General features: G+C 50.1%; 1 protein-coding gene across 1 annotated transcript in view; it reads left to right on the top strand.

Annotated features, from left to right (window-relative positions):
* Window positions 1-23,586, top strand: part of STK32B (serine/threonine kinase 32B) — a 250,413-nt gene that overhangs the window by 67,666 nt on the left and 159,161 nt on the right. The window contains exon 3 of the mRNA XM_051829718.2: window positions 20,792-20,943. Within this exon, the coding sequence (XP_051685678.2) occupies window positions 20,792-20,943 (152 nt within the window). The remainder of the gene's footprint in view (window positions 1-20,791; window positions 20,944-23,586) is intronic.

Here is a 23,586-nt window from a genome sequence, read left to right as displayed (position 1 = left end):
CCTGCACCCCATGGGAGACCAGGAAAAGCACCTGGCTCCTGGCTCCTGCCATCGGATCAGCGCGGTGCGCCGGCCGCAGCGCGCCGGCCGCGGCGGCCATTGGAGGGTGAACCAACGGCAAAAGGAAGACCTTTCTCTCTGTCTCTCTCTCTCACTGTCCACTCTGCCTGTCAAAAAAAAAATAAATAAATAAAAAAAAAATAAAAAAAAAATAAAAAAGAAGATGAACCAGAGAGGCTGGCGCTGTGGCGTAATGGGCTAAGCCTCTGCCTGCAGCACCAGCATCCCATACAGGGGTCAGTTTGAGTCCCGGCTGCTCCACTTCTGATCCAGCTCTCTGCTGTGGCCTGGGAAAGCAGTAGAAGATGGCCCAAGTCCTTGGGTCCCTGCACCTGTGTGGGAGACCTGGAAGAAGCTCCTGGCTCCTGGCTTTCGATTGGCGCAGGTCCAGCTGTTGTGGCCATCTGGGGAGTGAACCAGCAGATGGAAGACCTCCCTTTCTGTCTCTCTCTCTGTCTCTCTCTCTCTGTTTCTCTCTCTCTCTCTCTGTGTAACTCTGACTTTCAAAATAAATACATCTTTAAAAAGAGAAAAGAAAATGAACCAGATATGTTGGCTGCTTTTCAAGATCTCTCGGATATGCATACACGCAGGCGGCCGAGAAATAAACAGAGGATCGCAATCCCGTCTGAGCAGCAGAGTGGCAGAGGAGATCCGCGGAGGACTGGGCGCAGGGGCATGGCAGGTGCTGCCTCGCTCAGACGTCTGGGGCTGGGACGCCCTTGCTGGCTGCTCCTCGGATTTTTTCCCCCTTGCTTTTGCTGAAACTTGGTAACATGAAGTAGAGTTTTAAGAATTACATGGCCAACACCCCATCCACCACCTACATTCTATAATTAACATTTCCCCAGACTTCTTTTGTGAATCCCTGTCCTTCTGCCTACTGATAAATCTGTCTTCTTTGTTTTGATGTGTTTCATGGTAAATTTTGTGTCTGTAGAGTTTTTGGAAAATTTCACCTAAATATCTCTGCATGGAGACTTACCTGCAGCCTCTGTCTGCTGCCCAATGGAAACAGGACACAACGCGGAGATTTTCGGTTGACGGTTGCTGAGCTATGAGAAGTGCATACCCCTGGGTGACCTGAACCCTTCCCAGACAGCGAATGCTTCCTCTTGACCCTTGCCAGGTAGGACGCGGCTTGTCGATGCCATCCGCCTGCTCTGAAACGCACTCTGGAGTGGAGTCAGTGGGAGAAGTGCGCTTCTGGGGCATGCTGCACGCTGGTTCTCAGTGGCTGGATGTTTTCACAGCGCAATGCTTCTGGTGCCCGTCTCGGGCTGTCCTGGTTCTCAGGGAGGAATGGTGTCCGTTCCCTCCATAGGTCCCGCTCTGGATCTGTCTGCCTGGTGAGAGATCTCAGGCTGCTTTTTGCTGTGACTGTTCTGAAAACCTGTGTGTATGTGTGTGTGTGTGTGTGTGTGTGAGTGTGTGTGTGAGTATGTGTCTAAATGCGTGTGTCTGCATGTGCGTGTGTGTGAGTGTGCGTGTCTGTGTGTGAGTGTGCGTGTCTGTGTGTGAGTGTGTCTTTGAGTGTGTGTCTGTGAGTGTATGTGTCTGTGTGTGTGTGTCTGAATGTGAATGCATGTGTGAGTGTGTATCTCAGTGTGTGAGTGTGTGTGAGTATGTGTGTATGAGAGTCTGTGTTTTTCTGTGTGTGAGTGTGTCTTTGTGAGTGTGTGTGTGTCTGTGAGTGTATGTGTCTGTGTGTGTGAGTGTGTGTCTGAATGTGTATGTCTGTATGTGTGAGTGTGTATCTGAGTGTGTGAGTATGTGTGTGAGTGTATGTGTGTGAGAGTCTGTGTCTTTCTGTGTGTGTGTGTCTTTGTGAGTGTGTCTGTGAGTGTATGTGTCTGTGTGTGTGTCTGAATGTGTATGTCTGTATGTGTGAGTGTGTATCTGAGTGTGTGAGTGTGTGTGAATGTGTCTGTGAGTGTATGTGTCTCTGTGTGTGTGTCTGTGTATGTCTATGTGTGAGTGTGTATCTGAGTGTGTGTGTGAGTGTGTGTGTGTCTTTGTGAGTGTGCATGAGTGTGTCTGTGAGTGTATGTGTCTGTGTGTGTGTCTGTGTATGTCTGTATGTGTGTGTATCTGAGTGTGTGTGTCTTTCTGTGTGTGAGTGTGTGTGTCTTTGTGAGTGTGCGTGAGTGTGTCTGTGAGTGTATGTGTCTGTGTGTGTGAGTGTATGTCTGAATGTGTATGTCTGTATGTGTGAGTGTGTATCTGAGTGTGTTTGTGTGTGTGTGAGTGTGTGTTCCTCTGATTCATTTGTTTTGGGTAGCTATCCGGAATTGGAATTGCTGGTTTGTAGAGGAGGGGGATTTAGTTTTATACAAACCTGCCAGGAGGTTTCCCACCTGGGTGTGTCCCTTGATCCTCCACCTAAATTTCATTTGTTTCACATCCTTGCCAGTGTATGGTGCTGTGGATATTTAGAATCCCACCAGCCTGATGACTTGTGCAGAGTCTGAACGTGGTTTTTACTTGCATTTTCTTCATGACTGATGATGGTGAGCGTTTGTTTCATGGTTTTCATGGTTAGTCATATATCTTCCTCTGTGAGGGGGTCTGTTCAAGCCATTTAAAAAAAATGGCTGGCTTCCCCTTTTATTATTGAATTGTGGGACACACACACACATTTCCTGTCAATGTAAGATTATTTTCCACTGGATTGACTTCTCTATTAATTTTATTAACGGTGTGTTTCTGATGCACAGATTCAAATGTGGACAAAGTCTAGTTTGTTGAGTGCTTCCCGTGGGGGTTGTTGCTTTATGTGACTTGCACAGAAAGCTTGGCGTAGAAAAACATGCTCAGTTCTCAGAGACTTTTCCTGGTTTTCTTCCCAGAAGTTCTGTTGCTCTAGCTTTAGGCTTAGTTCTGTGATTCACTTGGACTAATTTTCCTGTGTAAGGTCAGATAGGGTCAACGTTCATTTTTTACGTGGATACCACTCCCCGGGAGAGTTTCCTTTCTTAGTGGATTGCTTTGGGGTCTGTGGAAACGCAGATGTCTTGCAAGGGTTGGGGGGGGGGCGGTGTCCTGCTCTGGGCTCTCTGATCTGTTCTTTGACCCACCTGTCAATCCTTATGTAGGTATCAGACTGTCTTGGTAGGTCCTGACACCAGATACTGTAAGTCTTCTGAATTTATTCATTCCAAAGGTTTCAGGACATTCTAGGCCATTGGATTTTCATAGAAATTGTGGAATTGCTTGTCAACTTCTACAAAGACCTGGGGGCGTTATAATGGAGGCTGCACTAAATCTCTATATAAATTTTAAAATAACTTATTTTGTTTATCTGAAAGTCAGAGTTAGACAGGGAGAGAGAGATAGAGAGAGAGAGATAGAGAGAGAGAGAGAGAGACCTACCTTCAATCCACTGGTTCATTCCTTAGAAGACCACAATGGCCAGGGCTGGACCAGGCCAAAGCCAGGAGTCAGGAACTTCATCCAGGTCTCCCATGTGGGTGGCAGGAGCCCAAACACTTGGGTCATCTTCTGCTTTTGCCAGACCATTAGCAGTGAGCTGGATAGGAAGTGGAACAGCCAGGACTTGGTGCCCACATGGGATGCTGGCAATGCAGGCAGTGGCTTTACTGGCTTCGCCACAATGCCAGCCCCAACAATCCACATTTTAACAGTATTGCATATTCTAATCTATGAGGATGGTAATTCTTTCTATTTATATCTATTATTTGTTAAGAGTTTAAAATTTTTATTTTAGTAATGTTTTGTCATTTTTAGGACAAAGTCTTTGCCATTCTTTATATTAATTTTTTCTTAATTGATGAGGGTGTTTTTACACTATTATAATGGAATTGTTTTAGTTCCGTTTTAAATTATGTCAAAGTTTGTTTTTAGATATACACAAAATGTGTTGGAACATTTTCCTTCTCTTTTTTAAAGATTTATTTATTTATTTGAAAGAGTGACAGAAGCGAGAGAGAGAGACAGACACACACACACACACTCACACAGATCTTCCAGCCCTTGGTTCACTCCCCAGTTGCCATTGCCCCAGCAGTCGGGGCTGGGCCAGGCCAAAGCCAGGAGCCAGGAGCTTTATCTGGGTCTCCCATGTGGTGGCAGTGGCCCAGGGCATCACCTGCTCCCTTCTAGCCACTTTAGCAGGATGATGGATCCAAAGCCGAGCAACCAGGAATCGAACTGGCACTCTGGTGTGGGATGCCAGTGTTGCAAGCAGTGGCTTAACATGTTATGCTGCAGTGCCATCCCCTTTCATCCACCTTTTCTTAATGAGTTTTTGTAGGTTGGTATGACTTTAAATGTTTGATATGATTTACAAATAAAGTAATCTGGGTGTGGAGTTTTCTTTCTGGCAGCATCTGATTCTAAAATCAACTCTTTAAACTGATATGAGGGTTTGGATTAAGATGGTGAAGTCGGGAGGGAGCCTGATGCTCTGGTCTAGGAGGAGATAGCCTAGAAAAAGTGGAGAGAGTGCAGTCCCAGGGAAGAGTTAGGGAGAGAACCGCAGAGGAAACGCTACACGAGGAGGAACACAGTGGACCTATGTGGAGAGCATGGGCACCCACAACTCAGGACCCTCCCAACAAAGAAAAGGTCAGAACCAGATGGCTTCATTGCTGAGTTCTACCAGACATTTAAAGAAGAACTAACTCCAGTTCTTAAGTTATTCAAAATAATTGAAAGGGATGGAATCCTCCCAAATTCTTTCTATGAATCCAGCATCACCTTAATTTCTAGACCTGGAAAAAATGCAACAGAGATAGAGAACTACAGATCAATTTTCCTGATGAAAATAGACAGAAAAATCCTCAACAAAATTCTAGCAAATCTAATCCAACAACACATCAGAAAGCTCATTCATCCAGACTAAGTGGAATTTATCCCTGGTATGCAGGGATGGTTCAACATTCACAAATCAATCAGTGTGATACATCACATTAACAAACTGAATAACATAAACCACCTGATTATCTCAATAGATGCAGAGAAAGTATTTGATAAAATACAGCACCCTTTCATGATGACAACTCTAAGCAAATTGGGTATAGAAGGAACATTCCTCAATATAATCAAAGCAATTTATGACAACCCACAGCCAGCATCCTATTGAATGGGGAAAAAGTTGGAAGCATTCCCACTAAGATCTGGTACCAGACAGGGATGCCCACTGTCACCACTGCTATTCAGTATAGTCCAGGAAGTTTTAGCCAGAGCCATCAGGCAAGAAAAAGAAATCAAAGGGATACACACTGGGAAAGATGAAGTCAAACTATCCCTATTTGCATATGACATGATTCTATATATAGGGGATCCAAAAGACTCCACTAAGAGACTACTGGAACTCATAGAAGAGTTTGGTATTTTCATAGCATATAAAATCCATTCACAAAAATCAACAGCCTTTGTATATACAGACAGTGTTACGGTTGAGAAAGAGCTTCTAAGGTCTATCACATTCATAACAGCTACAAAATAAATCAGATACCTTGGAAAAAACTTAACCAAGGATGTCAAAGATCTCTATGATGAGAATTTCAAAACATTAAAGAAAGAAGTAGAATAAGATACAAAAAATGGAAAAATCTTCCATGTTCATGGATTGGAAGAATCAATGTCATTAAAATGTCCATTCTTCCAAAAGCAGTTTGCAGATTCAGTGTGACACCAACCAAAATACCAAAGTCATTCTTCTCAGATCTAGAAACAATGATGCTGATATTCGTATGGAAACACAGGAGACCCTGAATAGCTAAAGCAATCTTATACAACAAAAACAAAACCCGAGACATCACAATACCAGATTTCAAGAATACTATAATGCAGTTATAATCAAAACAGCTTAGTACAAAAATAGATGCATAGACCAGTGGAACAGAATAGAAACACCAAAAATCAGTCCACATCTGCAACCAACTTATATTTGACCAAGAAACTAAAACCAACCCCTGGAACAAGGACAGTCTCTTCAACGAATGGTGCTGGGAAAACTGGATTTCCATGTGCAGAAGTATGAAGCAAGACCCTACCTTATACCCTACTCAAAAATCCACTCAACATGGATTAAAGATCTAAATCTACAACCCAACACCATCAAATTATTAGAGAACATTGGTGAAACTCTTCAAGAGATTGGCATAGGTAAAGAGTTCTTGGGGGTTCAGTGCTGTGGTATAGCTGGTAAAGCCGCCACCTGCAGTGCCAGCATCCCATATGGGTGCCAGTTCGAGTCCCAGCAGCTCCACTTCTGATCCATCTATCTCTATGGCCTGGGACAGTAGTAGAAGATGGCCCAAGTCCTTGGGCCCCTGAACCTATGTGGGAGACCCAGAAGAATCTCCTGGCTCCTGCCTTCGGATCACCACAACTCTGGCTGTTGTAACCAATTGGGGAGTGAACCAGCAGATGGAAGCCCTCTCTCTGTATCTCTCTCTGCCTCTCCTTCTCTCTCTGTGTAATTCCAACTTTCAAATAAATAAATAAATCTTAAAAAAAAAAGAGTTATTGTAAAAGACTCCAGAGGCACAGGCAGTCAAAGCCAAAATTAACATGGGATTACATCAAATTGAGAAGTTTCTGTACTGCAAAAAAAAAACACACTCAGGAAAGTGAAGAAGTAACTGACAGAATGGGAGAAATTATTTGTAAATTATGCAACTGATAAAGGATTAACAACCAGAATCTATTAAGAGCTCAAGAAACTCTACAACAACAAAAGAAACAACCCAGTTAAGAAATTTACACATATATTTTTCAAAAGAGGAAATCCAAATGGCCAGCAGGATCACTAGCTGTCAGAGAAATGCAAATCAAAACTACAATGAGGTTTCCCCTCACCCGTGTTAGAATGGCTTTCATACAGAAATCAACAGACAACAAATGCTCACGAGTGTGTGGGGGAAAATGTAACCTAAACCACTGTTGATGGGAATGTAAACAGGTAAAGCCACTCTGGAAGACAGTATGGGGATACCTCAGAAATCTGCTTATAGACCTACCATATGACCCAGTAATCCCACTCCTTGGAATTTACCCAAGGGGAGTGAAATCAGCAAATAAAAGAGTTATCTGCACTCTCATGTTTATTGCAGCTTAATTCACAATAGCTTAGATGTGGAATCAACCTAAATGCCCATCAACTGAAGACTGGATAAAGAAATTATGAGATATATACTCCATGGAATACTACACAGTGGTAAAAAAAAAAGAAATTGGTAATTTGCAAAAAAATGGATGAATCTGTAAAATATCATACTCAATAAAAGAAGCGAGTCCCAAAGGGACAAATATATGTTCTCCCTGATTTGTGATAACTAGTAGAGCACCTGAAAGGAAACATGTAGAAGAGTAATTGACACTTTGAGAAGCAATGATTTGAACAGCCCTTGTCTTGACTGTCGAAGAAGTTTTTTTTCCTCTATATTATTTGTTGAACTCCTTACTTAACACAGAGTTAATCATATGTGTATAAAGTCAATTGAAAATAGATCTCAGTGAAAAATAACAGTGGGAATACAAGAGGGAGGAGGAAGTTTGCATACATTCCTATGACTTACTTCTGAGGGTACAGTTTAAAAACTTGCCATGGGACCCCAAATCCCATTAAGCTGGATGATGAAAATGCCATCTGAAGTGTTAAACTGATCGTATTAAGTGTAAAAGTGATCATATTAAGTGTGTCATTGATCATATAGATAGGATAAGTGTTAAAGGGATCATATAAATAAGATCAAGTGCATGGTAATAATAACAGATAGAATTAAAAAGGAGATTATGTTCCAACATGGGAAGTAGTCCACACACCAGACTCATAGAATGACAATCGCTTTAAATAGCACTCTGACCTCAGAATCAGCCCTTAAGGCATTCTGGTTTGGCTGAAAAGTCCAGGAGAGCAATTCACCCATGGAGAGCCAAGACATTGTTGCAAAAAAGTGTCCTACATGGAAGATTTCTGTGAGAGAGATGCCAGTGGAAAGAAGTGGCCATCAAGGAAGGATGTACTTTTCTCTGAAAGGAGGAGAGAACTTCCACTTTGTTTACGGTCTTGTCTAAATACCGATGGAGTTTGTAGATTGAAAAGGTTTTCATAGCCTTGGTGGCTCATGTTAAGAGCCTCGAGTGATCACTGACGTCATACATAGAGTGTTAATTTTTAAATCAACAACAGGAGTCACTGTGCACTAATTCCCTATGAAGGACCTCTGTCCTCAATGAGTTGTATTATGAGCGTTAGCTGTAAAACTTGTTCTCAAACAGTTTTTGTGTGTTTGTGTGTATGCAAAATGTTGAAATCTTTACTTAGTATAGAGTTGGTCTTCTGTGTATAAAGTGAATTGAAAATGAACCATAGTGGAAAATGGGAGAGGGAGGAGGAAGTATGGTGGGAAGAATCACTTTCCTGAAGTTGTACCTAGGAAATTTGTACTCATTAAATAAAAGATTTCTTTGGGGGAAAAAGCTGATATAAAATCATTTGTATTTTCTGACTTATTTTCTTACATGAATTTTAGTAAAATATTTGTCAAGGAAATTAATTTTCTGTAGGTTGGCAAATTTGTTGGCATAAAATAATTCATAATATCTTCATTTGATTATTTGATAACCTGTAGCATCTGTAGTGATAACTTTCCTGATATTAGTGCTTTGTTGTTCTTATTTTCTTGATCAATTTACATTTTTCTATTTTTTAGATTTATTTTATTTATTTGAAAGGTAAAGTCGCAAAAAAAGAGAGAGTGATCTTCTATCCACTGGTTCACTCCCCAAATGGCTGCAATGACCAGGGCTAGGCCAGGCTGAAGCCAGGAGCCAGGAGCTTCTTCCAGATCTCCCACGATCCATGCACTTGGGCCACCTTCCACTGCTTTCCTAGGCCATTAGTAGGGAGCTGGATGGGAAGTAGAGCAACCAGGACTTGAACAGGTGACCACATGGGATGTCCGTGCTGCAAGCAGTGGCTTTTACCCACTGTGCCACAGTGCCAGATCTGACCAGTGTACGTTCTTAACTTTTGAAGGTGCAACCTTAGAGCATTGATTTTAGACATTTCTTTTTGCTTACATATGCATTTTAAGCTCTGAATTTCCCTCTAAGAACTACTTTAGCTCTTATTTTTGTTATTATTTAGTTCATATGTTTTCTAATTTTTTGTAATTTCTTCTGTGTTCCATGAATTATTTAGGCAAGTGTTGTTTAATTTCCAAATATTGTGTTTTCTCCTAAACTACTACTTTTTATTGATTATAATTGAGCCCATTGTGGTCCATGAGCATGCTCTATCATTTCAGTCCATTTACAGTTATTGAGGGTCATTTCATGCCCTGGTTAGGGTTTGTATTAGTGAACATTCTACACCAACACTACAGGAATGTCTATTTCATAGTTCATAGGCATAAGGTCCCACAACTATTACTGAAGTCCAGGGAGTTAATGATGTTATTTAGCTCCTCTGTGTCTTTTCTGATTTTTAAGTCTAGTCATTGCCATGTTTCTGAGATGGGCCTGTCCCTGTGAGTCCGTCGTGTTTGCCTCTTAGGCTGTGAGATCTGCTGTTAGACACATGAGTGCTTAGTTCTCACAATCGATCGACCCTGTCATCGTTACGACATTTGGGGAGTGAACCAGTGGATGGAAGACCTCTCTCTCTCTCTCTCTCTCTAATTCTATTTCTCAAATAAACAAATAAAATCTTTTTTTTAAAAAAAGGTAGCCATTCTAACCTACTTAGGCTCACTGTTTCCATATTTTTCCACACATTTGCTTTCATTCTGTGGTTTTATACTTAACATAAGTCTCTTGAAAATAACATATAGTTAATTGCATCTTTTTAAAAATGCACGTGTGTTTAGTAGTTTCACAGTTAATAAAATTGCTAACATTGTTGGATTTAGGTCTATCATGGCTTTATCCACTCTCCTTACCCCTTGCCTTTTGTTCTTCTCTTTGTCTTTTCCTACGTTGGTTTGGATTCATTGAATCTTTGTAATCCCCTTTTAATTTGCCTATTGGTTTTAGAACCATGATTTCCCATTTTATGTCTTTAAATTGTTGTTTTAGGGATTATAGTACACATTGTTAATTTATTGAACAGTCTTCTAAGAGTTAATATTCTACACTTAAAGTATAAAACCTTGAACACAGAGAGGTCCATTTCCACAGCCTGTGAATATTTATACAGTAGTTATCAAATGTATTTTACCTTCTTAAATTATAAATCTCCAATATAATGTTTTGACTGAAAAATAAATCTGAAAAAATATATATGCATTAAGATACTTCAAAAAGTTAGTGGGAAATTCACAGTATATTATAATTCCATTTCCCCATGAACTTTTTGAAATATACATTATGCTATTTAATATATTATTTATATTATATAAAATATATATTGCCTTTAAGAATTAGGAGGAAATTTGTCCCTAATATTTGCCTACATCTTTTTTGAAGCCCTAAGTTTCTGTTTGGTATCATTTCAATTCAACCTGAAGAATTTTCTTTTCTGTTTTGTATGGTGCAAGACCATATTAATTCTTTTTTTCAAAGATTTATTTATTTATTTGAGAGGCAGAGTTACAGAGAGGCAGAGACAAAGAGACAAAGAGAGAGAGAGGTCTTCCATCCACTGGTTCACTCCCCAAATGGCTGCAACGGCTGGAGCTGGGCAGATCCAAAGCCAGGAGCCAGGAGCTTCTTCTGGTCTCCCACATGGGTGCAGGGGCCCAAGCACTTGGGCCATTTTCCACTGCTTTCCCAGGTCATAGCAGAGAGTTGGATCGGAAGTGGAGCAGTCGGGACTTGAACCGGTGCCCATACGGGATGCCGGCACTGCAGGTGGTGCTTTACCCGCTGTGCCACAGCACCAGCCTCTCCATAATTTTTGACAAGAAGTCATCAAGATCTGTATCCTTGCCACCCAGTCTGCAGTGTGTCAATATCGTTTCTTTTCTTTAAAATTTTTTTTCCACCATTGACTTTTTTAAAATTTATTTGACGGGTAGAGTTATAGACAGTGAAAGAGAGAGACAGAGAGAAAGGTCTTCCTTCCATTGGTTCACTCCCCCAGTGGCCACTACACTGGCGCTATGCCGATCTGAAGCCAGGAGCCATGTGCTGGTTTCCCACAGGGTGCAGGGCCCAAGCACCTGGGCCATCCTCCCCTGCCTTCCCGGGCCACAGCAGAGAGCTGGACTGGGAGAGGGGCAACTGGGACTAGAACCCGGCACCCACATGGGATGCTGGCACTGCAGGCGGAGGATTAACCAAGTGAGCCACGGCACCGGCCCCCTCCACCATTGACTTTCAGGAGTTTAATTGTGATACACCCGTGTGGACATCATTGCTTGAGAAACAGGTTTTTTCCTCTCCTTACTTAGGTTCCCTGTCTTTTCACTCTTTCAACCATATTGTCCTGTGGACCAGATGGCATCGTCACAGTAGTTGCTTTAATGTCCTCGATGCTATCCCAGCGTCGAGGTCATCTTCAGAGTCCCCTCCGCTGTGTGTATATTCTGTTGGGAACAGTCGCGACTTCCCCTTTCTTCCCCTGCTTGGACCTTGTGCTGTTACGTTGCAGTCTGTTGTGTTTCTTTGGAAATACGGCTTTAAGTAGCAGTTAGCTTGGCTTGGAAGCACTGCATTCTCTGCCTCCCGGCAGGCACACAGACACACACGTCTCGGTCCACTTCGTTTCTGTCTTAGCTGGATCTGTTTCAGTGTGCCCCGTGCGCGTGATCTATCGGGGTCGGAAGAGATGTGGGCAGAGCGAGGCCCATTGGAGGCTTCCCTGCGGACCTCTCAGAAGAGGGCTTGTGGCCGGGTGAGTTTGGGGGTCTCGCCCGACATCTCACGGGAGGTGGCTCTCATCCAGCGACGGCACGGCAGAAACGTGAACTTCCACAGGACAGTCTGTTTCTCTCGTCCCAGCCTGAGCTTGCTCTCGTGGCTGAGGAAGTGGACCTGTGTCCTTGCCACAGCAGAGCTGGCGCCAGACAGAAGCACGTTGCTTTGCTCTCAGGATTGGGTCCTGAACCCTCTGTGCCCGGATGTGGTCCAGATGTGGTCTGTCCCCCAAGTTTCCTGTGTGGGAGGCTTGCTCCCCGGGACGGCAGTGCTGGGAGATGGGCTAGGACTTCAGCACGAGGTGGGCCGCCGACGGATGTCCTTTGGTCAGTTGAGGGGTTGTAGGACCCGCCCTGTCTCTGACGTCGTGTTCGTTGATGGGATGTGTCCTCTCACATGCACCACTTCCATCGGCGTCTGCCGCGAGGGGAAGCGACCAGCTGGGCCCTCACCAGATCCTGCACCATCAAGGGTAGACTCTCGGCCTCCAACACACAGGCCCCACAAGCCCCACTTCTAAATCAGTCTCAGCACCGTCAGTACAGCACTGCGGTATTGGACACAGCCCCAGCCCCAGGGCATAGAACCCAACCCGTGGCTCATGGCCGCGCCTTCCTTCCCTGGGCTCTGGCCTGTCGTCGTTTGCCCGTCTTGTCTGCACGCACTGTGGCCCTGGCTGCTGGTGGCTTCCCTCTCAGAGCCTGAGTCGGGAGCACGCGTCTCAGAACCGTGATTTCCAAAGATATCCTGAAAACCCGAGCTTCCCAGAGGGTTGCTCTCTCTCTCTTAAAATAACTTGGCTATTTGTTAGTGAATTTTATTTATTTTGGGGGGATTTATTTTATTGCTTGGAAGGCAGAGTTAGAGAGATCTTCCATCTGCTGGTTCACTCCCCAAATGGCCACAGTGACCAGGGCTGGGCCAGGCTGGAGCTTCTTCCAGGTCTCCCGTGGGGGTGCAGGGACCCAAGCACTCGGGCCATCTTTGGCTGCTTTCCCAGGTGCATTAGCAGGGAGCTGGATTGGAAGTGGAGCATCCAGGACTCGAACCAGAGCCCATAGGGGATGCTGGCCCTGCAGGCAGTGGCTTAACCTGCTTCACCACAGCGCCCGACCTCAGTGGGTCTCTTTTCCAGTTGCTCTTGAATGATAACCTATCTTGTTGATGTGCAAACTTATAGTAAAACGTGCAGAAACAGCCAGTATTTAGGATGAGGTGAGCCTGCTTTCAGGAGTAGACTAGAGCTTTGTTCTGCTCAAATTCCAGGTAATCACTGCCTTCCACGATGCACGCAGCGGGGACTCTGCGGCTGTTCTAAAGTGGAGGTGTGCTCCTGTAGGAAGAGGAAGATCCCCCTAGTAATACTGAATGCGTTTTTCGGTTTGGCTCTCTGCCTCTGGCGGCAGCTCGATAGCATTTATTAAGAGTGTGCAGGCGAAGCGGTGACAAGGGGCTTGGCTATCAGGAAGAGCACCTGTGAAATCTAATTTCCCTTCCTGCCGGGAGCAGTCGTGCCTCGCAGGTGCAGCAGCAGGGTCCGCAGCTGCGGGAGACCCCGTGACGTCAGCAGGCGCCTCCCAGCGTGTGTGGACGTTTCTGGCTGAGCCCCGAGCCGGCGGAGGCACAGAGGTTCACTTAGGCTCGTTTCTTTCGGTCCAGTGGAAACAGTCCCGTTTGGGGGTTAGCCTGAGTCTACTCTGTGTCAGCGGTGGGCACCTGGCAAAGTGCAGTCAGCACTCAGCAGGCTGAGGTGGCTCCGGGTTTGACTGTCCCACATGCACTTTGGGCTTTCCTCTTACCAAGAAACACCTGCGTGTACTCCCTGAGGGTAACTGTCAGTCCCTGGGGCCCCCACTCACCTGCTGAGCTGGGCAGGCGAGGTGCCTGGTCCAGGGAGTGGCCTTGTGACACAAGCCCAGCCATCCAGCAGCCTTCCAGGGGCCTGGAGGGGAGAGTTCTGGCCTCTGTGTGCGTGCCTCATTTCCTGCAAAAACCCCGGCCCACAGTTCCCTCAGCAAGGGGTGAAGGGGCAGCTTTGTCCATAGAGGGAAAAGAGTGGGGCTCTCAGCGAGGAATCAGGAGAGGTGGGAGGGAGAGGGAGAGATCCCGTATGCACCCGCAGCCTTGGACTTCACCCGCAGCCTTGGACTTCACCCGCAGCCTAGGCGCGTTGTCGGCTTCTCCCAGATCCCGGCTCCTAACTGGGGTTCCTCCAAAGTCAAGTTCGAGCAGCTTGTTAGGAGGTGCGCCCAGGAAGCACCTGTTGGAAGGAGATACAGGGTGAGGCAGAGAAGGGCAGGTAGCCAGTGAGGGTGTGGGGGCAGCTGGGAGGCTGCGAAGAGCCTTCAGAGCAGAGACCGCCCCGCCCCGCCCGTCACACACAGCATCGCCTCTGGCGTGTCCCGTGCAGGGCATCTGGGTGTCCCCATGAGCACTGGCCTGGGGAGCTGAATAAGAGGGGACACAGGGCCCCGGCAGGGGTGCACATCGGCTCAGCCACCTTCCCATTCTTCCCGTTCCGGGAACCGGCCGCCGTCCCCACCGGCTGCAGGAGCTGACAGCCATTCCTGGTCCCGTGAGGTCTCGTTGGGCTTCCTGCACGTGCAACTCAGGGAGTCGTGACTCCTCAGAAGCCGGCCGCTCCGTCCTGGCCCTGGGCACTCCCGATCCGCTCGCCCTGGGAGCCCAGTGTGCCGGGCGTGGTTCTGCCCATTTCACAGATGGGCGGCCCCTGCTGCCACGCGCTGTGTCCTGTGTGTCTTCCCTCCCCTGCAGCCTGAGAGCCTCCCGCCCCTCACCCACTCAGTGTTGTCTCCACCGCCTCCCGCACACATCTGGGCCAGGCGCAGTTTCCAGGCTGCTTGCTTGCCTTGGCTCCACTGGCAGACCCAGGTTCCTGAGAGGCTGGACTGGGTCAAGTTCACGGCCAGGTCCCGTCAGCCCGGGGGTCAGCGCTGGCAGGCGAGAAAGGCTCAGCAGGTGTTGGCCTAGGGAGTGGATGAGGGAAGGGGAGGACGGGGAGCTGGACGGGGCAGGGAGCGAGGAGGCCTCAGGCTGGCAGCGGCCAGGGATGTGCCGGTCGGGTCACGTGGTCCTTCCGGTATCCAGTGGCTTCCGTCTTGTCCCGTGGGCGCCCCTGTCTGTACGGCAGCCTACAAGGTCGTGGCATCGGCTGTGCCTGCTTTTCCAACCTCGCGTCCCTCCCCGGGTCTTGCTGCTCCTTCCACCCCAGCCTGCTCATCTCGTGGCCGTGCTGAAACTTCTAACTCAACGTTGGTGCTCACTGCGCCGTCCCCTCGGTGAGCCCTGCCCCGGGCTCTGCAGGCCCCCTCACACCGCGTGGGGCTCCGCTCAGCCGCCCCACCGATGTCCACCCCCTCAGCTCCACTCCGAGCCGGCCGCATCCCCTTTCCATCTCACGTCCCTGTGTCTTCTAGCGCCACCGCCAGCCTGGGGCGCTGGTGAGCTCATTCACTTGTCTTCTTGGTCCTGGGTCCCTCGTCTCAGGACATGGCCCTGGGAGCAGCCCCGAGTCCTCGTCATGCACCCCGAGCAGGATACCTCTGTGTGTGCCCCAGCTTTCCTCCCATAGGCAAAATGGACGAGGGGAGGTTTATGGTGTTGCGGGGTCACGTTTCCAAGGTGACGGTCCCCTTGGCCTGATGAAGGCAGTGGGTGGCAGAGCACGTGCGGAGTGGGGGGCTCATGGCGAGCCAGGTAGGAGCGCGCTCATCCAGGCAGCCTCTCCTGGTAAAGCCGCCGTGGTCCAGTCTTGGGGGCCGTACCCCAGCAAGCCAAGCCAGTCTCCCCACTTTCCAAGGCTCCGCTTCAGACATCACCATGGGTGAAGTTCCATCCTTAACCCGTTAACCTCACGCTCTGGGCATCCAGCCCTTAACACTTGGGGCTGTGGGGGACACCACAGTTATCTGTGTCATGGAAGAGGCTTGCAGTCTACATGTGAGCATTCCCCAGGCAGTGTAGACATAGATGCAGTCAGTCTATGAAGACGCAGCGGGCAGTGTAGACATAGACGCGGTCAGTCTATGCAGATGCAGCAGGCAGTGTAGACAGAGATGCGGTCAGTCTACACAGATGCAGCGGGCAGTGTAGACATAGACGCGGTCAGTCTACACAGACACAGCGGGCAGTGTAGACATAGACGTGGTCAGTCTACGCAGGCGCAGTGGGCAGTGTAGACAGAGATGCGGTCAGTCTACACAGATGCAGCGGGCAGTGTAGACATCGGCAGATACAGATGCACACACGTGAGAGCACTCACATTCCATGAGAAAATGGACTTGAATGATCGATTTATTTTGCTGCAAAAGTCTTGGCTCATGAGTGTCTTCATGAAGGTTGGGGAAGGTCTGTATGGAAACACTACGGAAGGATTTCAACCCAAATGGGCATCTTTTAATTGTGTTGAAGTAGCTTAATACATACACACACACAGATACCTACCTGTCTACTAAGCAGTATACACACATGTGTATACACATCCATCCGCATATAACATAAACAACTCACTAAATAGTATTTATAGGGACACATGCACACATACATATCCCAGACAAAACATACAGTCTATAGACACATACATATACATACATACATACACACACACAAGCACAAATGTCTGTGATACGTACGGGCCAGCCTCATATATAACATGCATCCGTGATGTAAGTGAATAGCTCTTATAGCAAGGAGTATATGTGGATGGATGAAGAACTTTCTGTTCAATAATTATTTTATTTACTTGGAAGGCGGAGTAGCAGAGAGAGGGAGAGACAGAGAGCTTCCACCTGCTGGTTCACTCCCCAAATGGCCACCACTGCCAGGGCTGGGCCAGGCCAAAGCCAGGAGGCAGAAGATTCTTGCTGGTCTCCACGCGGGTGCAGGGCCCCAAGCACTCGGGCCTCATCTGCTGCTTTCCCAGGTGCATTAGCTGGGAGCTGGATTGGAAGTGGAGCAGCCGGGACACGAACCGCTGCCTGTGTAGGATTCTGGTATCGCAGGTTGGCGGCTTTGCCCGCTACACCATAGCACCAGCTATGAATGAAGAACTTGACAGTTTAACTGTAAACGGGTCAGATTTACTTGCGTGGTTTTTATTAATTGAGGATTAGGGCCCAGAAGTGAATGCCTCCGCCTCCCTGCACTGCCGGCACCCCCAATTCTCACCACCGCCCCCGTTCCCTCCCTCCCTCTCCGCCCTGCACAGGCCACTGTGCCAGGGTGAAGGGCTCCACCGTGAGTTCACCCTGGGGAAGGAGGAGCGCCCCGGGAGCACTCTCGGAGGAGCCGGCTCTGCAAGTGCCTGCCTTGGGTCGGCAAGCGGGCCCCGGGTGCCTGGAGATGAAGGGTCAGAGGAAACAAACACGGAGTTAATTAAAATTCATGGACTAGCCGGAGGCCGTCTGCACATCAAGTCACAGAGAGGCCCGAGTTATGGGGTCATAGCTCTTTATGTCCCTCAGAGGAAGATTCTGGATAAAATCGATCCAAAGCCGCCGGCGCCTGGTTATGCGGCCGGGCTCAGCCCCTACCCAGTCGTGTTGCTCGCCGTCTCCAGGCCTGTACAGCTGCCTGCAAATGCACCGTGTGAAAAAAAAATATTTGGTTAATGCAGACTAACTCATACAGTCCCCAGACTGCCTCAGATCCATTTGGGAATTAAGCAGGGATTCAATTTGACAGATAATGACTCGAAGTTCAAAAACGGTTCACTTAGCAGGGTTTTTTTCCCCTTTAAAAATGTATTCTTATAGAATCTTTTTGATCGTTGGAATTACGAGCCACCGAGGGAGTGGCGGATGGCGGGGTGCACAGCAGGGTTTTGAGGTCACTGCCTAGGGGCAGCTGTCCTGTCCCTGGTCCCTGACTGGCAGGCAGATATCACACAGCTGGTGGTTGGTGGGGGCATGGTGATTTCCGGGGGCTCTGCAGAAACGTTGCTGTCCCGCGACCTTGGAGGGGGACCCCTAGTTCAAGGAGGCGAGGGTGCCCTCTCTCTGGAAGAAACGTCGGAGCAAACACCCAACTGCTGAGAGGGAAACAGGGCAGGGGGAGATCCTCGGGGAGAACCTCACAGAGACAAGGAGCAGCCGGTGCAAGGGTCCTGGGGCAGGGACGGCGCTGGCAACGGGGCCCACGGCAGCCAACGTCTGCTGCCAAGCAGGACACAGAACCTGTGGTTGCCCCTTTGAGGGGATGGCGTGGATTCGTTAGCGAATGAGCTCCGGCTGCAGTCTGGCTGACGATGCGCCTTTGGCAAGCAGCCCGACTTCCCCGAGCCTGGCGCTCACTCCTCTTCCTCTGTGACAACCGTTTCTAGAATTCTCCGGGACGACGCTTTCACCGAAGGCTTCACTGTTTACAGGACCTCTTCAGGAAGGGTGGACTCCATTTCTTTTTAACGAGATGTTTATTCATTTCTCGTTAGTAAGGTCGTGTTGGGCATGAGGCGCACTGGGCAGGATTTGCTGGCCCCTGGGGTTGTTTTATTCAAAGCTAGGGACCACGAGGAGGGGCCGCCTGTGACATCAGCAGCCCACACAGGCGCCGGTTCAAGTCCCGGCTGCTCCGCTTTGGATCCGCTTCCTGCTAATGTCCCTGGGAAGGCAGCAGCAGTCAGCCCCGGTGCTTGGGCCCCTGCCACCCCCTCGGGAGACCGGATGAAGCTCCTGGCTCCGGCTTCGGCCTGGCCCAGCTCCGGCCACTGTGGCCATCTGGGGAGTGAACCAGCAGGTAGAAGATCTCTCTGTCTCTGTCTCTGCTTCTCTCCCTGTGTAACTCTGCCTTTCAGATAATTTAAAAAAAAAAAAAAAGATGATGGGGAATGCAGGCCATGGCTGATGGCTCGCAAGCCCTAGACAGAGCACGGGGCAGAGCCCTGCCTGCTTCCACAGCCGCCACTGCTCGTGTGCACGGCTCAGCGCACGGCTCGGCACCTATTCTGAATGTCGGCTCCCTGCGCCCAGCAGACGAGCGGCCGAGAGCTCCCTGTGCCCGGCAGACGAGAGCTTCCCTCCCCTTCAGCCCTAGGGGCAGCCGGTATGTAAGAGCCACCGGGGCTGGTCCTGGGGCCGTGTCCCTGCTGGCATTTCTGTTTCTGATGCTGTGGTTCCTCCGATGACTCCAAAGACCCATCAGTGCGGGCTGAGAGCAGTGGCCTCAGCTTAGCTCTAAGAACACCCCTCCCCTGCCCCCCGCACCTCTTGGGGTGCTGCCGACTCCTCCCCCTGCTGTCGGGAGGAGCTCCCCCACGAACCAAAGCCTGCGTGTTGGTGCCTTCTTCCTTGTTTGGTTCATTCCCTCACAGCTGTGTGCTAGGGTCTCTTCTCTTGGTATTTTTTAATTTGAGAGGCAGAGAGCACCAGCTACCATGGCCGGTTCACTCCCCGATGCCTGCGACAGCCAGAACTGGCCGGAATCAAAGCTGGGAGCTGGGACTCAGCCCAGGTCTCCCGCGTGCGCGACAGGGACCTGGCCACTGGTGCCATCCCCCACCGCCTGTCTGGCTAGGCATTGGCAGGCAGCTGGAGATGTGAGCAGGGCTGGGGATTGAGCCCAGGGGCTCCAAGATGGGACACGGGTTCCATAAGCGACATCTTAACCACTCGGCCAGAGCCCACCCCAGGATCTGCCTTTTTAATTTTTTGTAAGAAATTTTTTCAAGATTGACTTATTTCCTTGAAAGAAAATCTTCCATTTGCTGGTTCACTCCCCAGATGGCCGCAATGGTCAGGGCTGGGCCAGGCCACAGCCAGGAGCCAGGCGAGACCTCCAGGTCTCCCACGTGGGTAGCAGGGTCCCTGTGTGAGCTGCGGGACCCACGTGCACGGTGAAGCCAGGACGTGCGCAGCCCACACCAACAGGCTCTCTGCGTCCCTGGGCCTCGCCTCTGCTGCTGGCACCCATCCCCTCGCCTCTGCTGCCGCTGTACTGGGCCGGCTGGGATGCTCGCTGGCTAACGTGTATTTATTTGTCCCAATGCCTTGTAATCACATCAGTCCTGATTGAATTAGACAAGCACAGAATGTTAAGTGGGTGCCGGCCTTTAGCGGCTTGCGTGGCTCTGGCCAGTTGCTGCGTCTCACCTCATTAACCGTGACTTCGGGGGCGGGGGTGGAAGGGTGCTGGGCCCTGGGGCATCCAAGACACCTTCTGTTTTGGCGCTGCAGGTTCGCTGGCCTGGGCAGCGTGGGCTGTCGGGGAGAGGTGCCAGACCTCCCTCCAGCACTCCTGTGGGGGCCGTGCTGGCCTCTGTAGTTCCTCAGTCACAAGGTGGTCATGGGACTCGGGCTGGGGGGCGGGGGGGACTGAGCCTCCCCCGCTGCATGGTAAGCCCAGAGGCGCGAGGGCAGCTCCCCCACGTGGCCGTGCGGGCTGTGGCAAGCCCTGCTGTGTGTGCGGTTCAGCTCCTTTGTGGACTCGGCTATGTGTTCACTGCAGCCTGGAGATGGGCGATGACTCTGTCGCTCAGCAGAGAGCAGGACTCCCAGGGCCGGGCAGACTCACAGCCATGGGGGCCGCCTGCTGTGCGAGGGAGCTGGGGTATGGATACCCCCGTCCCCACCTGCCGCATGTTGAGTGTTGCTCCCATGGGCATCTGTCCCCTGGCTCTGCTGGTCTGTAGCACGAGAAGCCTAAGGGGCTGTCCTAGCAACAGCAAGAGGGAGTCCTCAGGCCAAGAGACGCAGGTGGGCAGGTGGCAGGCGGGCAGGTGCATGCTGGGAGGGAATCGGAGAGCTCCTCCCTTTCACCAGTGCACAGAGGGCGTGGCTTAGCCAGAGCTGAGACTCGGACCCTGGATGGAGCAGGCACGCAGGGAGGGGCTGGCTCTCCTCGCCCGGCCCCCCGGCCTCAACGCTGTCCCCTGTGGCTGTTGCAGGTGTGCATCGTGCAGAAGCGGGACACGAAGAAGATGTACGCCATGAAGTACATGAACAAGCAGCAGTGCATCGAGCGGGACGAGGTTCGCAACGTCTTCCGGGAGCTGCAGATCCTGCAGGGGCTCGAGCACCCTTTCCTGGTCAACCTGTGGTGAGTGAGCCCACCCGGGCCCAGGGCTTCCCGGGCGCCGCCCCGCGCAGCCGGTGCTGTTTAAGGAGAAAGCAGTGGCGTTTCCTCTCCGGGTCCAGATGTCCGTAATACTCTGTCGGCTCCGTTTTCGGGCTCCGTTTGAATTTTAACCCCGTTCTCTTACCTGGTGAATAAGAGCTGAAAGTGGATTCTAAAAGCCTCTTTTTGGGACACTTGAGTGGGTGTATGGGATGCCGTGGGAACGCCAGCGGGGTCTGCCCGGGGAAGTGCTGGAGGCAGGGAGGACCACCGGGCCCCGAGGTTTCTCACCACGCGGGATGGCTGGGTGGTATACACGTGCTCCATGCCAGGTTCTGCCAAAACAGCCTGTGCGGCTGGCCCTGGTCCACGTTCTGGAATGTTCTCTCCATCGCACTTCTGCACGTGCTCCACTTTCAATTTGCATCTGAAAGCCCAGCCTCCAGGGCTGCTGGTTCCCCACCTCTGGGCCTGGCACGTGCCGTCCTGTCTTCCAAAAGCCTCCTATCCCGGCCCCTCTGGTGTCTCCTGGATTCCAGCACATTCCCGCGTGGGCCTGGGAAGCCCCTGGGTCAGGGGCTGCCGCTGACCCACAGGCTGGGCGAGCGCCCTGCATCGTCTCCACTTGACCCAACTGCCCCAGCCTCTCCCAGACACAACCCATGTTGTTGGCTGAGCTGCCTGCTCCACCAAGAACCAGCCAGAATCAAGGGCCGTTTCTCGGTGCTGTGGGTCTGAGGGCCAAGCCAATCCCCGGCTGTTGGAGGCGCCCACCAAATGCTTCGTAAGCTGGATCTGGGGCAGGACAGGGGGCTCTGGGGAGCAAGTCCTGTCTCCTTGGTGGCCTGGTGGCCCCAGGAGCAGCGAGGGCAGCCCGGGTGGGGAAGCCTGGCCCCACCAGCTTCCCTCCCTCCACCACTGCTTCCCGACTCAGAGGCAGCTCCAGGGGGGGATCAGGGCCAGGGAGGGGCACAGGCGGCCCCGTCTGGGAAGGTCAGGTGGGCGTGGCACCTGTCACTGACGCAGGTCCTGCCCCGGGAGCAGCCAGCAGGTCCTGGCCTCGGAGTCAGAGGGACAGGGGTGTCCCTGTGTCTCCATGATGCTCCAAGTGCGCTCCTGTTCCAGTTAGGGGACAGGGGGATCTTTGAAGGTAAATTTCTCCTGACACAAGCAACATACTCGTGGCAGAATGCACACTGGGCAGCAGCAGCCATCCAGGTCCCAGCACGCCGGATGATGCCTGCCCATAACCCACTCTGTGTTCCCTTGTCGTACTTCTGCTGTCGGCCACATACGGCCACACGTGGCACTGGTGGACAATCCACACGTGGCCCTGCTGTGTCGTGCTTCTCAGATGATGGCAGGTGGGGGCGCCACAGCCTTTGTGGGTCACGCGTGTGGCTCGTCCCATGCCCCTCTTGGGAAGGACATTCAGCCATCTCACCTGTGTTCCGTGCTGGCTGCCTAGGGCCGTAGGGGGGGGACCCTGCCAATGTGCACAGCACTGAGAACAGTGTCTCTGTCTCTGGGCCTGCGCTCCCTCTGTCAAATCGGCTGGAGGATTGGATGCATAACTGAGTTTGTGTGATGTGTCAGTGCTGTGTGACGTGTGTCAGTGCTGTGTGATATACGTGTCAATGCTGTTAAGGGGTGCTGGTGTGTGATGCATGTTAAGGCTGTGTGATGTGTGTCAGTGCAATGTGTGGTGCATATTAAGGTTGTGTGTTGCATGTCAGTGCAATGTGTCACACATGTTAAGGTTGTGTGATGTGTGTCAGTATAGAGTATGGTGTGTGTTAATGCTGTGTGATGCATGTCAATGCAGTCTGTGGTGTGTGTTAAGGCTGTGTTATATGTGGCTGGTATGAAATGTGTGGTAGTCATGTGTCATGTGTCATGCATGCCAGTGCAGTGTGTGTGGCACGTGTTAAGGCTGTGATGCATGTCAATGTTGTGTGATGTGTGTCGATGTGTGTTATGATGCATGTCAGTGGTATGTGACGTGTTACTGGTGTGTGATGTGTGTCACTGCAGTGTGTGGTGTTTGTAAAGGCTGCGTGATGCATGTCAATGCTGAGTGGTTTGTGTTAAGGCTGTGTTATGCATTGCAGGGTGTGTGATGTGTGCTAATGGTGTGTGATATGTTGTGATGCGTGTCAGTTGTGTGTGACGTGTTATTGGTGTGTGATGTGTGTCACTGCAGTGTGTGGTGTTAAGGCTGTGTGATGTATGTCAATGTTGTGGCTTGTGTTAAGGCTATGTTATGTGTTGCTGTGTGTGATGCGTGTCAGTGGTGTGTGTGACGTGTTGCTGGTGTGTGATGTGTGTCAGTGCACTGTGTGGCTTGTGTTAAGGCTGTGTTATGTGTTGCTGTGTGTGACGCATGTCAGTGGTGTGTGTGACATGTTGCGGGTGTGTGATGCGTGTCAGTGGTGTGTGTGATGTGTAGCTGGTGTGTGATGTGTGTCAGTGCACTGTGTGGCTTGTGTTAAGGCTGTGTTATGTGTTGCTGTGTGTGACGCATGTCAGTGGTGTGTGTGACATGTTGCTGGTGTGTGATGTGTGTCAGTGCACTGTGTGGCTTCTGTTAAGGCTGTGTTATGTGTTGCTGGTGTGTGATGTGTG

This window comes from Oryctolagus cuniculus, chromosome 2 (assembly GCF_964237555.1).
Source record: "Oryctolagus cuniculus chromosome 2, mOryCun1.1, whole genome shotgun sequence".
Taxonomy (NCBI): domain Eukaryota; kingdom Metazoa; phylum Chordata; class Mammalia; order Lagomorpha; family Leporidae; genus Oryctolagus; species Oryctolagus cuniculus.
Note: the sequence above shows the minus strand (reverse complement) of the source record. Positions and strands in the feature narration are given on the sequence as shown.